The sequence below is a fragment of the Siniperca chuatsi genome, linkage group LG6, assembly GCF_020085105.1.
Source record: "Siniperca chuatsi isolate FFG_IHB_CAS linkage group LG6, ASM2008510v1, whole genome shotgun sequence".
Lineage (NCBI taxonomy): Eukaryota > Metazoa > Chordata > Actinopteri > Centrarchiformes > Sinipercidae > Siniperca > Siniperca chuatsi.
Genome location: NC_058047.1, coordinates 1,894,626 through 1,915,590, shown reverse-complemented (window position 1 = coordinate 1,915,590; position 20,965 = coordinate 1,894,626). Strand labels below are relative to the sequence as shown.

Genomic DNA, 20,965 nt, shown 5'->3' with positions numbered 1-20,965 from the left:
ATCAGCTGGCATGTGTTGGCTTCTTGGTCACACTCACCTCCAGGCTGTCGTGACACTCCAGGCAGTAGTTGGCTCTCACCACCATGTACCGCTCCCTCCACTTCCTGCTGTCATCAAAGTAAAGGATGCCCTCCTCATACAGCACCTCGCCCTCCTTAGGAGCCTCCTGGTCAACACACACACACACACACACACAATGAACAGACAGCTGACTTCTCTCTGCAGGGAACTTCTCATTCTTTAAATAACTTATACTCAGAAAAAGGTTAAATCCACTCATTTAGAAATCCTTTCTACATTTTATATTACAAAATCCCTTAAATACAGAATGGTAGAGTGTCAGCATGTATGTAATTACAGTATGGCACAATAACATCAATGACTATGTCCAAACTACATTTGGGGAAATGTCCAACAATTCATCCGACTACAGTGATTAAAAGGTTCGGTTCAACCAAATAACAAAAAAAAGACTTCAGTGTGCCTGTTACTCTTAATCAACAGACATGGCTGTGATCAGTTTTTATTAGCTCTGCAGAAACAGTCCTTAGAAAAACTGTCTTCATTGTGTGGATTAAGCTGCCAGTCGGGTGGTCAATCAGAATCAGAAATACCCCGAGGGGAAACTCACTGTCACGTCAGCGCACACAGGGATAGAAGAAGTACTAATAGAATAGAAGTAGAAATAATAATAAAATAAATCTGCAACGAGACAATTATTTCTAGTAAGAAACAAATAGCCAAAACAAAATCTGCATCGCAAAGAGTGAAGAGAGAAAATAACTCAAGGTGAACGTGCACGCTCAGATCCGCTCCTGTGGCCGTTTCTTTTATACTTGTATGTAGTACGTTTCTAACCTACAGTTACCCATAACACCCTTCTCTGCACAGGATGGCAGAGACGTTAACGTGCATCTTTCAGAGAAGCATAATAACGAGCTTAAGGCCTAAAAGATTGCACTTTGGTGAAGTCTTACGATGCCTTCAAGAAACCAATGCTGGTTCTCTTGAAGACAAATAGTGTTGAAATCTTGTTAAAAGCAAACTTCAGGCAGTCACACATATATATAAAGTATGAGCAGGAACAATTAGAAAGTCAAGACAAAACTATTATTAGTTTATGAGTCAATTTAAATAACAGATCAGTTTTGATGTTGAGAAAATACTTCAGCTTGAACTTTTTATAAATTCATTCACGGGTGTGTCCTGATTGGATAATTGGGACAAAAGGGGGGCTAATAACCTTTGTTTACTTTTTGTTCATTATTGATTGTTTTCTATCAGTCCTTTCTTTAGTGAGTTTGAGGGAAGCACATTTTTGGGATATCATCCACCTGAACCTGTCTTTGTAATTTAGGTGAACTGACACTTCTCTTCTCCGTCTGGCTCTCCCACAGCTGGACGACACGCAGTTATTCTGCCAACCTGTGACCAAACCTCTGATTCATTAGACCCATTTTAAAGAGTGAATGGGCGGCCGCTGATTCAGGGGTCTGGAACCAGTTTAAACATCCTGACACGTACCCTCTGTTGGAGCAGCTGTGTGATCTTCTCTTTGTGCTGCTCCAGATCATCTTCTACCTGAGAGAAACGAGCCACCGAGAACTGCTTCCTGTAGTACGGACTGAACTCCTTCAGCTCAGCCTCGGCCTGGCCTGCAGGGAGACAGAGAGAAGAGGACACTTGTTAGCTAATTTTTTTTTTTTAACTTTAGAAAAGGCACAGATTACGCTCGAGGACGGTGTTGAATACTGAGCAACAGCCCAAGCATTGAAGCTGACCTGGACAGGTCAGATTTCAGCTCAACAATAAGAAAATGGCTGCTCTGGTGTGGGCGTGTTGTTACAGGTAGAGCCAGGGCATCCAGTTCGAAGACTTGTCAAACACAAAGACGCCACATTTGTACTCACTTCAGACCAACATGCACCGAGAGCCGAGACACTGATTTGACTGACAGGAAATTAATCAGCAACTATTTTGAAGTCAGTGATTCACACGTGAGCAGGGGGAAAACTATGGAGAGAACTAAAGTTGAATGAATCATTTGGGAACAATAAACAATATTCAGGGTAGCGAGATTTATTCATAAAGCAAAACCACATGTTAAATACAAGCTGGACAGACAGAACGAAAAGAAACAAACACATCGGTAAAATCCAAAATCCAAAGCAGTCCGTCTTGCTCTCGTGTTGTCTTTACAACTTAACATTTTTCAGTAAACTGAACCTAATGAGAAACATTCATGAAAAGAAACGTATTTCAATAAAATTCAACCTTCTGTTACTATAGTTTCCCCTATATTGTCACTGTTTGACATGACTGAAAACCAAACCACTGCTTTAAGTCATTTTTGAGGCAAATCTGCCAGACAGTCTCTGGTTCCAGCTTCTCCAACGGGAGGATTTGCTGCTTTTCTCTGTTTTATATCATTGTAATCTGAATGTCTTTGAGTTTTGGACTGTCGGTCGGACAAAACAAAACATCTGAAGAAGTCGTCTTGGGGTTTGAGAGCTTGTGACGGGCATTGTTATAGACTACTGTTAAACTAATGGTTAATAAATTCATTATTTATCGATAAATTGCAGCCCTACATTTGACCTTATAGACTAAACAGTTAATTATTACCCATTTCAGTAACTAACCGCGCCCTGACTCCAGTTCTGTATTTAACATGAGGTTGCTATCTCACTCTCAGAAAGAAAGAAAGAAGAGTATTTCCCAAAATATTGAACTATTTCTTTAAGATTCATTTGCATAAAAAGAGCCATGCTCAACTAAAGGCAAACCACATGAAGCTGGAACTGAATTTGTCATAACTGCTCAAAACTTTTTGGACGTCTGTGCAATGTTGCGTTTGCCAAAAAGCTTCACACACACACACTCACACAACAGAGCTTTCTAAAAAAACAAAACCTGAGTTCATCTTTACACTCATTTTCCATCTCTCCCTCTGTGCTGAGACATGCCAAAGTCTTCCTCCGGCCTGGATAACACACACCAGATGATATCACACTGTACCCAAGGTGATCTCTGCATAGTAGTGTAATCAGGTCACTAAGGCTGCTGATCGTATGAGTAATTTCCATCTAGTGTCCAATGAGACTCTGTATCTCTGTCCAAGTCTCCAAGGCCACTCTCACTATACAGTATAGCATCAACCAGATCCCTTTCCCTTTGTGCTCCCTCCTCAGTCCCTGCTGTGGTCTGTCAACCTATGACTGCTGGCAGTACATTCAGATGATTACTGAGAGAAAAGAAAAACCTCTCCGATTTCACTCCGTTCCTGCTAAACCAGGCCAGATCCCTGACCCGGTGGGATTCAGTTTCTTAGGAAAAACAAAACAAAGCTCAGCACACAGACAGAATGAAGCTCTGTCAAAGTCACTGGAGAAGTTTCCCCATTTTCTGTCTTCTCTCTGAGCGACTGCAAACCACATCACTGGGAGAAAATAAAATTCATTAAATGAGTATTTACCCAGACTTAAATGCTCAATATCCACCATTTTTTATTGGTAATTGCCACTGACACATCCTCCACTTAATGGATCAACATGCCTGAGCGTGCAGCTGCTGTTTGTTCTCTCTCTTACTGTACAGTCAGTGTTAATGTCGGGGTTTATGGCTCTGTCATTATCTCTCTGGGTAGCAGCAGGATGTTTTACAGCGGGGATGATGGCACAGGGCCACAACAACCGGCTGCACATCACTATGGAAACTGAACCTGCGGTGCTCCATCGCACTGTGTGTCTGGGTTAGGGATGTATTCAGATTAAAAAAAGAGTCGAGAAAGGAAAATACGTGTGGGTTTCTGCGGCTCAGTTACAGGGCAGAGAAACAAACAAAGTCTGGGAGCATTTTTAATGACATCAAAGTTAATCCCCTGATCTTTACCTTAAAATTCGTAGTAATACAAATAGGCATTTGTAACATTATCTATTATCAAGTATCAAGTCTCTAGAAATGAAACTAAACAAGTAGCGTTAGTGTATTAACAATACAGCAGAGGTTAGCAGTTATATCTTTCATTATTTTTGCCATTATAATTTGATAATTTGTCATGCAAGAAATTATATATATATTAAAAAACTAAATAAATAAATGAGAAAATATATTTTCAAAAATAGATGAAGGTGTTTGGTGTGTTTTCGGGGGTATATGAAGGATTAATTGAGGGTATGTTGTTCACGGTGTAAGTAAGGGAGAGGTTGTTTCTTCATCAGCAGCTGCAGTTTGAAGCTGTTGATGAGGGATCTCAGGGGACCTCCTTGTTTTTTCCTCAGTCCTGAACAATGCAGCGTGTAAAAAGGTTAGCCCTGTCTCTCGGCTCCCCGGTGACCCCGATGAGGCCGTTCCCCCACTGATCAGCTAATCAGAGTGGACATCCTGCTCCCAGTCGTGGGCAGTTTCCATCTCCTGACCAGAAGGTCCACTGGATGGTCTGTTCGTCTGTCCAAAACTCAACAACCTGCCAGATTTACGTACAATTGTCTGTGCATATTTAGGGGGTAGGATCCAAATGTTTGCTGACCCCATGACTTTGTCTCTAGTGACACCATCAATACAAAAAAATGTCTAAATCTAATGGGCATGTTGCCACAAAATTTAAACACCGCATTCGTGCTCCCCAGAGGATGAGCTCCATTGTCTTTCCACTTTGTGCCACTGTCAGGACAAAATATTGGCTTCTACTTCTGCACAACAGCATCCAGTCAGGTGAAGGTTATCCTTTTTCCAATAAAGCAGAAGCCGTGAGTCACTCTGGGAGGATCATAAAAGCTGCAGGTTTCATCTTACAGACGCTAGAGAAGTTTTATTCTTCCGTTTCTGCACTGCAGCTCCAAATCCTGAAAATGGATTTTATTTGTCAGCTGGTTCAATCCTTCAGAGGCTTGGTCCGCTCTGGCTGCCAGCTGTGAGAGACATTTTCTGTTATAATTGACTCATTCTCTGCAATTTGAGAAGCTGCAGCACAAATTCAGGGTGGAGAAGAAACTTGTTCTTCAGTGATTCCTCCTCCAAGTTCATCTTGGTTCACGCTGCTCGGAGTTGATTTGAATGGCTGTGACATCGGCCTTCATCGATTTGCTTAGCTGCTGTTTATGCAAAATATCTCCAGCCACTCTTTGTTTAATATATTCCCATTTCAGGTTGAATGGTTACATGCAAACACAGGAAGGTGCCCGGAGGAGGGATGAAATATTCAGACACACCTTCATACGGCCTGTCAAAAGTTTAAATATAGAAGATTTGCTGATTATAGCTTCTTAAAGGTGAGGATTTATGCTGGATATGCCAATGATATCTTTGGAAAGTGCAAGTCACACAGAATCTAAAAACATGTGCATCATGTCTGTGTTCAGAGTTATGACTCTGAGAATGAATTGAGGCAACGGGGCACTAAGTGTTTTTAATTACTTTAATCGTCTCCATGAGCTGTGCGTCACAGCTGCTGCTGGAACTGCTGACCGCGTTGGTGAGCCGTCAAATCAGCCACACTACAATAACTAACTCACTGTTGGTTTTAGAGCAACGGCATGTACCTGTCTCTTTCACCTCACACGCTATCTTTGCCTCACGTCCCCCCGCCCCAACTCTCCCGTGGGAGGCGCCTCACAATTTAAGAATCTCTGATCTATGCTGTTTTGAATGTTATATGATTCATACTGATGCATGCACACACTTAGAGCTTTGTTACTCACATCACCTTGTACATAATCAGCTGTGCGTGAAACCAGAACTATCAGTAACATCACGTCGCAGCACGCTGCACACAGCTCTGTCCCTCTCTTTCATCATCAGTGACCATTTTCTCATGGTAATTGGTTTATTTTTGGTATTTGTGTACGGTTTTGTTTTTGTTTTTCCAGGGACAGTTCTTATTAAATCAGCAATACTGTAAATGCTGCTTCTCATTTTCTGTCCCCTGGCACGAGTAAAAAACATTCACACCAATCAAAACTGAATATTGTGCAAAGTGGTGGACACAGATTGTAAAGACATTATATAAAGCAAAACAGACAAAGACAAAAGTGTCATAAAAAGCAACATAACGGAGTCACGTAGAGCAAATTAACCACAGCAGACAGACCTCGCCTCTAAACACACAGACACATCAGCAGCACTCAAGTCATGCAAACATTAATGTGTTTATATTGAGACTAATAATGCGGTCACTACAGTGATGTAAAGGTGGAGCCATGTTAACCACAGACTGATTATGTTGACGACATCATGCTCATAGTTGGACTTTTCTTGTCTCGTTACTGAAGGGCGTTCCAGCCTGTAAACACTGAGCATGTAATGTGAGAACTGGGTGATTTGTTCCAAGATGGTTAATTCCAGTTAAAGTTGCTCACTCACTCTTTGCCTGAACCTGCCAGCTTATCTCATAGACCTAACACATACAAAAACTGTTTTTCTAGGCTTCGGGAAAGTTTTATTATTAATAAATCTGTATCTCTCAGATACTTGGTGCTTTTTGCGACCTTTGTTACGGGGAACCCTTCAGACGGGAGCAGGAGTTTTGTTTACCTACGTGACCATGATCATATCTGAGCAACGCCCCAAATAGTCATGTAATTTCTAAGGCTGACGTGAAAGCCTCAAAGCTTCTGCCACTGCCATGGTAATCCGAGTCCAAATCAGTATTTGAATGATGCGTGTTAATTATTATAAGCATTACCCCAAAGAGGGCAAACGACGAACACCACACACTATATTTTAATTGGCCAGACAATCGTGACGCATGTCCCCATCTTAACCTACATGTCTGCGGCCTGTGGGTGGAAGTCGGAGAGAGCATGCAAACTCCACACAGAAAGAACCTACCAACGGCCGCTGTTCGTGTCCCGTGAAACCAAAAGTCAACGGTGACTTATTTTAACTTATGTACGTAAGTTAACTTAGTAACGTATTTAAGTCACATACGGAACTTAACTGATTTAACTTAACTGACGTACTTATTTTAACACAAACCATGATTTTAAACCTAACCGAACTGCCACCGTTTTACAACATTAACCACATGTTTATTATTGTTACCATGACAACAAAGATCACCTGACTATGATGATGAAGGTCACCTGACGAAGCTCACCTGACTTCATTCTTTCCTGCATGTCCAAAACTCATGAAATGCGGCATCTGTAACGGCGTAAAATGCGTAGACATGACATACGAAATGTCCTTAAAAATGGCGTGCTATTTATACGCCATCCCACGACATCACGGCGGACAGTGCTAACCACTGAGCCACCGCCAAGCCTCTCTATCCACATTTTAGCTGCCAGCAAGTCTGACCAAAGTCTGGAACATGCCTTACCAGTAACACCCTCCTCTGAGTAGACTTGCAAATATTTTCAGAAAACCATAACTCCAGCCATAATTTCTTTCTTTATACATCCATGGTACATTCTTCCAAACTATGAGTTTCTCATATTTTGGGACTCACACAACAATCTAAGTCTTAACAGTCTGCTAGTAAAACACTTGACTCTCTACTGTTTGTTCATTTATTCTTGAACACTTCAGAGAGAGCCCTGAGTGACCGACAGGACTGAGGTCAGAGGAAGGTCAGCGGTAATAAACTGCCCGACTGTTGGGCGCTATGTTCTGTGAGGGAAGCTTAACATTTTTGCTGATGGTTTGTCATTTACCAGCTGCGTAACATTTAAAATACTGCAGGACAATATGACTGTGTGGAGTTTGTTACACCTGTTGCACATGAACAAGAACATGAAACCCGAAGAGCCACACCTATGGACTAATCCGTGTTGCAGGTGTAAGTAAAGCAACGCAGTTACTGCGGTGGCACCTCAACTGTAAACCCACAGAATAATCCAGCGGTGTGTGTAAAGGCGTTCACAGGATTTAGTAAAGGATTTAGCCAAATTTGAACAGCTTTTGTCAAAAATACATCCAGGAGTTGCTGTAGAATCTGCCTCGTGTTAAAATAGAGTCATTGAAATACAGCTGAAAGGTCAAATGTCATCTCGACATCTAAAAAAAATCTTATTATCCCTCCACTTCGTGGCCAGTATGGACAGAAGCACAGTGACCAAGAACTCTTTAAACATACATATTGGCATGTGAGTATTGTATATAGACAAATTTGAAAACATGCCAGTCTCTCCTTTCACTGGAAGGTATGTTGGTATGTGAACTATGAGTGAGAGTTACTACAAGCCACCGTTTGACTGGAGAGACCTGCTCTTCCCGTCTTTACAGTTATTGCACTTAAACACAGAGTTCTTGCAGGTTTCATCACATTATGTTGAAGTCTTCTTGATGTGAAATGTTATTTCAAGATAGGCTTCAAGATATTTTATCTCTTCTTTTATCTTTTATCTGCACCAATAACTAACTAGGTGCTTTGCACCTTGACTTTTCAACATCTTTCACTTGAAGGTCCAGTGTGTAACATTTAGGAGGATCTATTGGCAGAAATGGAATATAATATTTACAAGTATGTTTTCATTCGTGTATTATCACCTGAAAATAAAAATCATTTTTCATTACCTTAGAATAAGCCCTTTATGTCTACAGAGGGAGCGGGTCCCCTTCCACGGAGGCCGCCATGTTGCACCGCCATGTTTCTACAGTAGCCCAGAATGGACAAACCAAACACTGGCTCTAGAGAGGGCCGCTTGCGTTTTTCTCGAGTTTCTCCTACACGCTTGGAAGGGGAGGGTGAGGCGAGCGGGATTCAAACAGTTGCAAACTACAATTTCACCACTAGATGCCACAAAATCCTCCACACTGGACCTTTAAACCAGTCACCTAGTTTTTGGGACATCCTGCTAACAAACAAACAGGACTAAAAACAAAACCTCCTATAAACTAAACAGAACGATTCAATTGTGAAAGCACAAAATCACTGTGTGTGTGTGGTTTGTGGAACACCTTCTGCAGCACAATGAGCCAGTAAGATTTAGATATGATTATTTCGAAATATGAAAAAAGTTGTCCAACAGGTAAATCGCAATAAGCTCAAAGGGTGAAAGAGAGAATGAGAATATCCCTGTGGGGGTCTGAGAGCGTGTTGACATTGACATCAGCACACGCGTGTTTTCACACACACACTAACAATCATGACACAAACACACGATGACTAAGTGCACAAGTATGCAGAGACACTGCTGATATCTTCAACAGTTTAAAGTTTCCACACAGTATCATTCACTGCTAAAACTCACATCAAGCCAGAACTCATCGATAAAGCACATTTCAAAAATGCCCCCAAGTGATTTATAAAGAAGTTAGAAGTGCAATAAGATCAATAAAATGCTTAGAAATAATGAATGTTATTTTGTACATTTATGGGCATTATGGTGGCCTGCTGCTCAGAGGAGTCCAGAGAAGAGCCTCTTTGTGTTGTCAGGAGGAAATACCTGAGACACAGAGTAAGTCGCTGCAAGGCAGAAAAATGTCGGACAAAGACACAGTGTGTGTGTGTGTGTGTGTGTGTGTGTGTGTGTGTGTGTGTGTGTGTGTGTGTGTGTGTGTGTGTGTGTGAGAAGAGGAGGGGCGCTGTGTGTCGCTGACAGAAATATTAGTGTGTGCGTTTTCTAATTTTGAGAACGCACACACACACACACACACAGCGAGGAGCAGACCAGAGAGACTTCCAATGCAAATCCATCAAAATGAAACACATTCCACTTCTCCTCTCCAGTTTAGCAGTGATTTGTTCCCAAATAATTTCAGGTTTCTTGCCCTCGTCACATTACACGGGGTCTCTTCAGATTTCTTTATACACAGCCCATTCATTAGTCATGTGACATATAAATTACCAGAAATGCTAGGTATACAAACCAACATTGCTTCTCCTCTTTCAACCATATACTTCAAAAGCTGGAAAGATAAATTAATTAATTAATCAATCAATTAGTCGATCAACAGAAGATTCATCAACAATCATCGATTAACTGTCAAAAGTAATTTATCAAGCAACCAGACTAAGAGTCTCCAGTCATGCTAGCAGCTCTGTGACGCTGTACTTTGGCACAGCAGTGCTTTCAGCAAAATGCTAACATCAGCATGCTATTATGTCCGCAATGACGTTGCTAGCATATTGATGTTTAGTAGGTATAATGTTCTTAACGTTTAATGTGTTAGCATGCTAACATTTGCTAATCAGCTCTAAACACAAAGGAAATGGCTTTAGTTCTGCAGGTATTTGGTCATAAACCAAAGTGTTCGAGACATTAAACCTTTGACCTGATGGTGGCGCTAGGTGAAACGTCTGAGGATCACCAAAGTTATTACAGTTCATCCTGAGAGGACCAGGCACAAAAGAGGATGGTTGGGGTGGTGGAGGAGCTGCAAACAGTGTTGGCATGAAGGTATCAGCACAGTACTCGGTGAGAAGTATCAGGTTTTAATGGCGGCGCTGTACACCTGCATAAATATGATTGGACGTTACTGATCAGGTGGTAGCCAAACAGCTGAGGAATGAGCCAGTGATGGTGAAGCATGAATTAATGAAACAGCTGATGCCAATCAGCCAACCATTTCTGAAGGTATAGAATCCTTAGATACTCGAGTCCATCTGCTGCACAATAAAACTTCAACGTGTTTCCAAGGTTGCAACTCCATTTCCTGATCAAAACAAAGACGGTAACTGGACATAACTCCTTAGCTGTGTCTCAATTCTCGTTCTTCCGTACTTACACTTGCTATTTTGCGTTCACACTGACAATTATGGCAAAATGCAGTGCACTATGAGTCCCCGGATGGTGTTCCCGTAACGGTGTGGAACGCTGGACACTTCTCACCCTCAGTGGTTGCCATCTTGGCTACGTAGCTGAAGGGGAGGGCAGCTGCAGCGTTTGCTCCGGTTAACACCAGACTATACAAATGTAAGTTATACATGTGTTTTTCCCACTAAGTACCACTATACTGTTGTCGAAAAGAAGCCATAAGTATGTTTACTGGGTTATTTTGGCGGTAAGGCTCTGTCCAGTTCCAATTCGCCAATAAAAAGAAGATGGAGAAGAAACAGTCAAATGTTGCGACCGTCATTTTCAGCGCACAACAGCAGTGTTCGATTTGAAACAACACGGCCCTGTAGAAATTCACGCACTACGCCAGTTAGTATATAGTGTAAACACATGTAAGTGTACTAACAGAAGTATCCAAACTGAGACACGGCACTTGCTTGTTTTGCACAACAGAAGAAAAATATAAACACATTATTGTGTATAAAAAGCTAAAATAATGGAGAATGACACTGATATAGACAATATAACTAAGAATTAATCTTTTTAAATTGTGGTACACATTCATTTCCGGCTGACACATTTGTTAGGAAACACTCACAACAAGTCAAAAATCTTTTTTATGGTGCAGCAGACAGAACATCTTTTTATCCAGACGGTTAGAAGAGTCTTTGAGGATTCTGTGTTTTTCACAGATGGTCAGGGATTTATCTTTCAGACAAATGGATGCTTAGGTCAGCGACGGTGAATACATAAGAGACACAAGGCAGGGGATTGTCAATAATGATAGAGAGCTGCATTTGGAAAGGTTACATCAATAAACATCCCTCACACAGCTGACAGGTTTTACCGCCCTGATGCGATTCCACTGACAGTAAAGCTGCTCTCTGACTCTCACATACCCCGATTATTAAAATAGAGTAGCTGCTTCAGATGGATATCACCATTTGTAAGCTTTATAAATCAACGTATCTGTCTGTCAGTGACTTTTATGAGCTGCAGAGCCTGTTTGACACTCGCATGCCATCATACCGGGATGACGTCAGGTAAGAACGTCAAGGTCTTGACGCCCAGTTCTGAATTTCTGCTGACATTTTTGCCTCCATTCCTCGTGAACTAGAAGGGCACTCGGAGAGCACAGACCTCCGCCAAGGCCAATAGTCCAGTCTTCTAAGATATACACATCTGCATATCATAGAAGTTATTATCATTTTTAAAAAAGAATAAATTCAGTACAGGATAAGAATTTATATATTAAATATAACTAAATATTGTTTCTAGAGAAGCAACAGTAAAGTTTACAACAGCACAGTCAATATATACACTCAATAATAATATTTCAGTGGAAACAAATCTAAAATGTCAGTAAAGTAAACAGCCTAATATTCCTGACATTAAAATACTGAGTGAAGAATGAAGAACACAGACATCAGTCAGTGTCGGTCCTTCCTCCTGTCCTCTGTCCTCTGTCCTCCTCCCTCTGCTGCTGCTGCGTTCACTGCCTGCAGGTGCCGCTGGTAGAGTTGGCGTCAACTCAAGTACAACTGTTACCTTCCCTTCACCTGATTCACTGTCTCCACCGCGGCCTCACTGCTCTGCTGTGTGTGTGTGTGTGTGTGTGTGGACACACAGAGAGGACAGAGAAGCTAGCGTGACCATAAAATATTTTAATATGTTTGTTTGCCATGGATCCGCTCCAAAATGTAATGGGTTCTTCCTTGGCCCGTGCTACACCCTTCCACCAAGGTTTTCCGTAATCCTGCTGACAGACAAACGGCACCGGACACATAATCTGTAATAACCTGCATACAGACATGAACGTTCAGCTGTAAGACGGAGAAACCTCCATCTACACTGAGCTCAAACTGAATATGGCCATTGGCCTTTGGTCTAGGCTTCTTAGTTCCAGTGAAGAGAAATCTTAACGCTCCAGCAAACAATAATATTTTAGACAACGGTGTTCTTCCAGTTTGTGTTTTCCGGTTTCATCGTGACAGTGTCCCCGTGCACAAAGCAGCTCCATAAAGAAATGGGTTTCCCAGTTTGGTGTGGAAGAACTTGACTGACCTCAACCCCATCCAACACCTTTGGGATGAACTGGAACACAGACTTGAGAGCCAGACCTGATGACCAACATCAGTGTTGGACCTCACTGATGCTCTTTGTGTCTGAATGAGAACAAACCCCTGCAGCAGGTTCAACATCTGGTGGAAAGCCTGAACTGAGAAGAGTGGAGGCTGATATAGCAGGGCATTAATGCCCCTGGTGTCGCAGTCACATGTTCAAAATGCATCTGCAATGTTAGGCTGTCCACACACTTTTGGCCATTTAGTGCAGAAAAGCAGTTTGCCTGCAAACAAAATTCTCCTGACATGATGTCAGAGCAGTGAGAGTTAATTATTGAGCTCATCCCTCCTCTCTGAACTCAGATGGGTCACAGATGATTCTGCACATCGTGCAGTGAAGCAAGAAATGAGCCTGATGTGACAGCATAGCTTAGCTTAGCTTAGCTTAGCATAAAGACTGGAAGCAGGGGCAAACAGCTAGCCTGGCTCTGTCCAAAGTTTAAAAATACACCTACCAACACATCGAAAGCTCACTAGTTCACATGGATCTCGTTTGTTTAATCTGCACACAAAAACACAAGTTGTGATTTCAGTGGGAGTTAGGTCATCACAGTGAGGTTGCCAGGTTTGGTGCCACTGCGCCTGTACAGAGAACAAACTGACTGTATCTGACTGCACAGAAGTACTGTGCGGATGGATACACTGTTGTTTGTCAAGAAATAGTTCCAGCACATAACTCAGCATATAATATATGTACCGGTTATATCGTTTCAATTTTCTGAAACTCAACCATGGTCATATTGTTCCACTGTTTCATTTCTCTGAAACATTTATTGTTTTATCGTTTCTTTTGTAGAATATTTTATTTTTTTTGGTTTATTTTATTCTATAGTATTCTTTTTTTTTTTTTTTTTTACTATTTGTTAGTTGCTTTCTGGAGCTAGGCACAAACGAATTTCACTACACAAAACCACAAGGTGTCATTTTTACATTTCTGTTAGTGTACGCGTTAAACAAACGAGGCAGAACGTGTTCAGCTTCAGAGGTGTCGGCAGGTGTCCTTTTGAACTTTGGACAGAGCCAGGCTAGCTGTCTCCCCCTGCTTCTTTATGCTAAGCTAGGCTAACCCCATCCTGACTCAAGCTCCATATTTGAACACACCAACATGAGACTGATATCGATCTGAATATCTCACTCTCAGAAAGAAAGCAGGGACATGCATTTATCAAAATGTTGAACTATTCCTTTAAGAAAGAATATATAGGGGATATTTTTTGGGTGAACAGCCCTTTACTAGAGAATTATGAGAGAATTTACAGGGGTGCAATGAGGCTCCAATTTTTATAGTTTCAGCCTATAGTGTCCTTTCCTTTCATACAGATTTGGTGACGTAATTACATACTTTCTGAGTTCAAGGTGAAAAGTTGCATGGCAGCAGTATTTGCAGTATCTGTGTTCTGTGGACACTCGGTCAGTCGGTCTGAGTAAACAACAGGTGGGTCTCCAGCAGAGAGCCTGAGCAGCAGCAGTTTCCTCTCTTTGTGGAGAGCAGCGGATTCAGATCTGAAGGGGGAAAGTTTCACAGTCTCACGGCTCCTCTGAATATCTGAGGGATTGTGTAATGGCAGCTGGAGGCAGAGTGACACAGCATGAAGAATGGCAGACTGACAGATGAAAACACCAAAGCGTGGGGATGCCAGAATCTCTACAACTGTTACAGCACTGTTAGTGAAATTTCTGCTACAATTAGATTTTGTAAATGGGAATGCATTTTAATTACAAACACATACATAATGATCCATTTCGGGTGCCACATATGCTGTCTTAAGAGATGTTGTAATGCTGCACTGAGTTAAGTCCTGTGTTTCCAAAGCAGTTCGAAGGAAGAGACGTTACATTCTTTGAAGCCACTTGAGAGACTTGCAAACACTCAAAACACCAGCTCAGTGACTCAATATGCTGTATGTGCACAGGCAGGTAGTTAGCTTCGATGTAAATTTGAAAACGCACGGCATTCAGAGCAGAGCGCTGCTTAAATTTGACAGCAGGAGCCATCGCAGCATCACAGCCAGCCATGCTAACTTTAGCTGAAGTTAAAGGTTCTCTGTGGAGATTTTGACCTCTTGTGGAGCTGTTTTTCTGTTTATGTACACATGCACACATGCGGGTGACGTGATACACAGTCCTGCCAATGGTTTCACACTATTCCACTGATCGACTGCTGCACCAACAAAGGCAGAGAAGAAGAAGACTGAAAGCTACTTAACTTGGATGTAAACAACAATGCAGGATTTAAAATACTTTTTAAAAAAAAATTGTCTTTGCAAATGGTTTATGAGGAAGGAAATGCACTGGACATGTTTGTTGAAGCTCAAGGATTCACACAGTGAGATTCAATGGTGTTCAACTGTGTGTTTTTCTGTGTTTGCATTATTTTTGATATTGGGGAGTGGACTGCCGCAGCAGCAGCCGCTTTGCTCAGAAATGTCCAAACTGCGAATATACGGCATGTTGACCCACTAGGTCGCCAGTGTTACCGCCATTACACACAGCTGCTGAACGCGTAGTGTTAGCTGTGTTTTCACTCACTTTGAGAGCATTTCAACCTGTCCGCTATATTGTCCACAGAACGGAAACACATCCACATTGTAGTTACACGATCATCATCAGCGGACGGCTACACGTAGTAAAGAGGTTTATTTAACAGTACACAAACTGAAAATGCTGAACGTTAAATGAACGAATGAAGTTCAAATACCGACTGCTGCAGGAACTTTACGGTATTCCGGTTCTGACCAATCGGTAGCCCTCCCTATACATGAGTCACTGACGGTCTTGATGAGATGAGCACTGGTCTGAAGGAAACAGAAACTCCACAGAGCAGACAGCAGAGCAGATGTTGCACCCTGCTGAGCTTCTCTGTTTGTACATCCACTAAAACATGTGGATGATAAACATGAGTCACCACACTGCCAGATGTTAAAGATACTCATATTCTAAACATCATCATTGTAAATAACTTCTATACCAGTGGTTTGGTATATTTCTTTTCTAGGGATCCACATTTTATTAGCCTCACAGAACCAAACTGCATCTCACAAACTCTGTTGTTGCTGTTAGATTTTAGTCTGGAAAATATCCCATAAGAATCCATAAAGCCCAACAGACACATGTTGGAGCAATTAGTGAAATATGGCCTCCAGAACCTCATTATCCAGTATTTAAAGTAGGAGTTGCAGATTTAATTTGAATCAGAATTCTGTATCTGCACAGCCCTTTTTCTCTCCTCAGAGTTATCCAGAAACAAAAGCAGTGACAAACCTGATTTTGCTAAAGAGAGTTTAGAAGAAATCTGACAACGTTTCCAAAACAGCCACCATGTTTTCCAGTCTGATAACTGGAAGCAAAGACCAGTGAGCCCAGAGAGTGGTGCATTTGTTCAACTGAGTGTGGGGAAAATCTATCCAAAGCTAACACACAGACAGGGGGATTAAAAAACACATCCCGGTGCATCAGTCTGAGGTTTGAAAAGTGCAGGGCGATTAAAAGTGTTTTCATTAAAACACTACAGACCACCTTCCACCTTGTCTGATTTTTAGAAACTAACTTTTCTGATTTGGTCTTTAGATTCTTTGGTCAGACATCGATTACCTTTTTCCATTTTGATAAAGGTTGGTGTGCTGAAAAAAAACACGGACAAATGAAATAAGTGGGCTTTATTGCGATATTATCCTCGATGATTGTTATCAGGGCTGCAACTAACGATTAACCTGCTGATCATTTTCTCGATTAATCAGTGAATCACTGAAATGTAGATTGTTTTGTTCAACCAACACTCCGAAATAGATAGAGATGCTCAATTTACTAAAACACAAGACTTAGAAAGAGCAGCAAATCCTCGCAAATGACAAGCTGGAGCTGAACGGCTTCATGATTGATCGATTATCGAAATAGCCCAATTATTATGCAGTCGAGCCGCTAATCGATTCATCGGCTAATCGTTGCAGCTCTAGTTGTAATTACTGCTATTATTGTGAATTTTAATCAGCAAATAATTCATAACAAACAAACATCATAAAGGCCATTGTGTACAAATTAAACTGATCACGAGATGAGATGTGTCGAGAGATGAAATTAGTTAGAAATAAAAGAAAAGTTACATATCGCACAGCCGAAAACACAAACAAACAGAGACACAAAGAGGACAAATGACATCAGTCAGAAAAAGCGCCTCAGCGTCGAGGGATCATCGGCCTCCACCAAACTGGACTCACTTCATCAACTCAGTAAACTACCACAAACTATTCAGCAAACTCTCCCATACACACCCACCACACCCTCCACACACACACACACTTTACTGCTGCGGGCCGAGAGAGGGATGTTTTCACCATGAGGAATGGATGCACAGTGTCACTGCTCTGAGTTAGCCCTCCGCGAGACGGCAGCCAGGAAAAACTGATGAGGCGAACATGAAAGCACAGACGTGTCCCAAAGTCTGCAGACTGAGGCCACGAGCTGCCTTTACACACACACACACACACACACACACACAACTATATGAGCTGCAGGAGATAAAAAGCCCCCGAAGGACCCCATTAAACAAGAGCCTGAAAGCCGGTTTCCTCCAGCCTTGAACGCATGCAGAACATTTGCAGGCAGGATGAGGATTCCTGTGATACAGAATATACCAAACTAAACACATTTCCATGATTTTCAGAAGCGCTTCACGGGACACATGCTCGGCACGGTGTGGCACACGATCAATATTTTTACTTTTCCATTCCCATTTTGAACATATGATACTCTGTCCTGTAACCAGCAGAGGCATGGCAACCAGTGTCAACATCAACCACAGGCATGGTGGTATTTTCTCAGACGTTTCGAAAGGAGACCAGATCATGCTGCGTTTTAAATCATCGCTGCCCTTTTTGTCTTTGTTCTCTGTTCGCCTTTTCCTCAGCTGTCTCTGACCGTTCACCTTCATTTCGTGGGTTTACAGCAGCACGGTTTTACTGAGCCTTGACCCCGTCTGCTGTCCATGTGACCCACGAAGCAGCCTCGATCCTGCACACTAGACTCATGTAAACAACACGGGGGCAAGCTGTTTCATATTCAACCTTAAACTAACTTCCACTCCATGCAGAGCGTCGGGGAAAACGCGTGTCCAGCTGCTGATTATGAAACTGATTTCAGGTCCGACCTGCACTGCGGTGGTGAGCTGTTCCTCCCACGTGCCCCACCTGACTGTGACCGACTGAGCCGAGCCGTCTCGATGTTTCCCGACTTCAGAGTAAAAACTCTTTTTCCTGATATTGTGCATTTGCTGAAGTAGGAAAGAGCCGCAGATTACAAATCTTTGTGTTTATTTACCTGGATGGTTGGAAACGTCTTGGAGAATTGTGGAAATGGGTGTGGGGGGCGGGGTCAGGCATTAATCTTTGAGTAATTCAGATGGTGAGTACTGTATGATCATAATACATGAGAGGCACAAACTGGGGCCAGACCTGACCTGAAGCACAAGTCAACTAAGCAGCTGTTTGGGATTTTCACCAAACAAAATGAGGGTTAACCAAATTCTGCTTACGGCCGCTAAAAACGCTGGGACCAGCCCTGGATTATATGAGGGAGACAAAACAACCGTTGCACAGCTTTTATTAAAGCCTTTGTTGGTGTGTGTGTGTGTGTGTGTGTGTGAAGCCGCTGCTGGTCACCAAACATCCTCCTGATTCATCGGATTTATGGGAATGTAAAGACCAATATCACAAATGAAGTAGCAGCATCAAAGTAACAACATGATCTTCATTAAAAGCCACTTCCTGCTCAGATATTTCTGAATCAGCTGTCTGATTCGGTCTCTTAATGTTGGCACATGCAGGCCACCGTCCGTGCGTGAACACCTGTTGGCATCTGCACCTGTACGCTGTGTGTCATTCACACACACACACACACACAATAATAAAACACATCTTTTGTCCTCTCCACATACCCACATGGACAGATACGAGACAAAAGGGGGAACAGGTCTCGGCACTCTCTCCCATCCTGTCCCCTGCGGGACTGGACAGGCAGGACCGACCTGATCAGCCCCACATGGACCTGAGCCAAAAAAAAAATAAAAAAAACACACCATTAAATCCCCTCCTGAGTCTATTACCTGGCAGACAAACCGCCTGGAGGAAGACGGGTTTGAGAGCAGGAGAATATTTCTGTGGAAAGATTAGAGAAACCAGGACAGACGGGTTCCTGGCGGAGGCGCGCAGAGCTCCGGAGACGGGCTGAGGTGACATTAATCAGCAGGTATTTTCCAGAGAAACTCTCAGCTGAGTGACATTTACGCGTCAGGACGAGATTCCAGCACAGACGGGACTGAGACACGGTTCCGATTAATCAGACAGAAGCTGGAGTCCACTGGTTACCGAGACAAGAGCGCGCCTCTCTGACCGATTTACCGATTTCCACTTCACGCTGACAATTAGACGTTAAGCTCCATAACAACACGAAGCGACAGAGGCGGAAGTTTCCTGCTAGAAGCGACAGACACGAGCCGGTGTGTGTGTGTGTGTGTGTGTGTGTGTGTGTGTGTGTCCTCGGTGTTGGATGCGGCTTCGCTCCAAAGTGTGAAGGTTTTCATCTTTACCTTTAATGTAGTCGGATCTGGTCTCATCCAGCAGACTGGACGCGGAGATCCCCATGGTGCAGCTGCTGGGAGAGGAGCCACAGGTAGGTTCGGTCCTCAGGTACAAACACCGTCACATCGATCTGCAGCAGCAGGAGTGAAGGAGGAGGGGAGGGGAGGGGAGGGGCCGCCTCCTCCTCCTCCTCCTCCTCCTCGCCCAGTCAGACACTCCTGATGCTCTGAGCTGCGTTAGGGCTGTAATGATCTAATCCAGCAGTTATTCGACACCATTCAACTCCTTCCACAATGATTAATCAGTTCTGCCATCAGTTGAATTCCTCATGTGTGCTCTCAGACACTTAATCAGTCAGATTACTGTCGGCCCCTGACTAACGTGTGTTTTTAAATAAACTTTATTTGTGAACCCAGAACACGTGCAGTAACATTTAGTGTCACCAACATAAAGCACCGGCAGACTGGAGTGAACGGAACCGGATGAGACTGGGTGAGGCCTGCAGCATTTACTCCAGTGCTGTACTTAAGTACACATCCGAGGTACTTGTACTTCACTGCAGTCTTTTCTGTTCACGCCGCTTTCTGCTTCCACTCCGCCGCGCCTCAGAGGAAATACTGGACTCTTCACTTCACCACATTTATCTGACGGCTTCAGTTACTTTGCAGATTAAGATTTTTACGCACAAAACATATGAAGAGTTTATAAAATCTGATGTTTTGTTATGAATTAAACTTTAAACCAACAGTTTATACAAGTAGAGCTGAAACGATTAGTCGATTAATCTAAAACTGTTTTGATGTTTGGAGTCGTTTCTCCTGTAAATCCCTTCCTGGCTGCAGCTCCTCAGATGTGCAGATCTGCTGCTTTTCCTCTGAACGACTGTAATAACTGTAATGTGCGTTTCTCACTGTTTTCACGAGTTTTCCAAACCGATCGATCGATCAATGGAGAAAAGCATCATCAGCTGCAAACTTATTTACATCACTTGACTCTGGCAATGTGTTGAAACAGAACTCATCACTTTACATGGAGACAGTTTAGTAGTCAGTGGTTAGCCCAACTGTGAAAACAGCTGTTTAATGTGTGATGTCATAGTGATGTCATCAGGGTTCAATCAAGCAATTTGTCCCCAAAGGGCATTTTGGTTGTGCAGCAGTGAAACAGTATAAAACACAGAACACATCATCATGTGTTATATGGAACTGGGTTGGAGGCAGCTAGTGGTGGAATGGAAAGGTGCCTGAACTTTCTTATGGTTTGGAGGCAAATATTGTACTTTTTACTGCACTACCTTTATTTGATAACTTTAGTTACTTTGCAGATTCAGATTTATTAATACAAAATATAAATCAAGCAATGAATTATAATATATTATTAAGCTCCCCGGCAGTTTGTAAAGTAACTGAAATGAGCTCCACCTTCACCAGCTGCAACATTAAAGTGATGTGAAGACGTTAATGCACACATAATAATTATAATATACATTATTCTGAAATGGGCTATTCTGCATAATGAGTACTTTTACTTTTGGTACTTTGATGCTAAT

General features: G+C 42.4%; 1 protein-coding gene across 2 annotated transcripts in view; it reads right to left on the bottom strand.

Annotated features, from left to right (window-relative positions):
* Window positions 1-19,750, bottom strand: part of niban1a (niban apoptosis regulator 1a) — a 35,392-nt gene extending 15,642 nt beyond the window's left edge. Inside the window, exons 1-3 of one of the 2 annotated variants that reach the window (XM_044200739.1) lie at window positions 19,425-19,750; window positions 1,525-1,655; window positions 38-166 (exon numbers count right to left, since the gene is read on the bottom strand). In XM_044200739.1, the coding sequence (XP_044056674.1) occupies window positions 38-166; window positions 1,525-1,655; window positions 19,425-19,479 (315 nt within the window). In that variant the 5' untranslated portion in view covers window positions 19,480-19,750. The remainder of the gene's footprint in view (window positions 1-37; window positions 167-1,524; window positions 1,656-19,424) is intronic. The other variant, XM_044200740.1, reaches the window with a different exon arrangement.
* Between the last annotated feature and the right edge of the window lie 1,215 nt (window positions 19,751-20,965).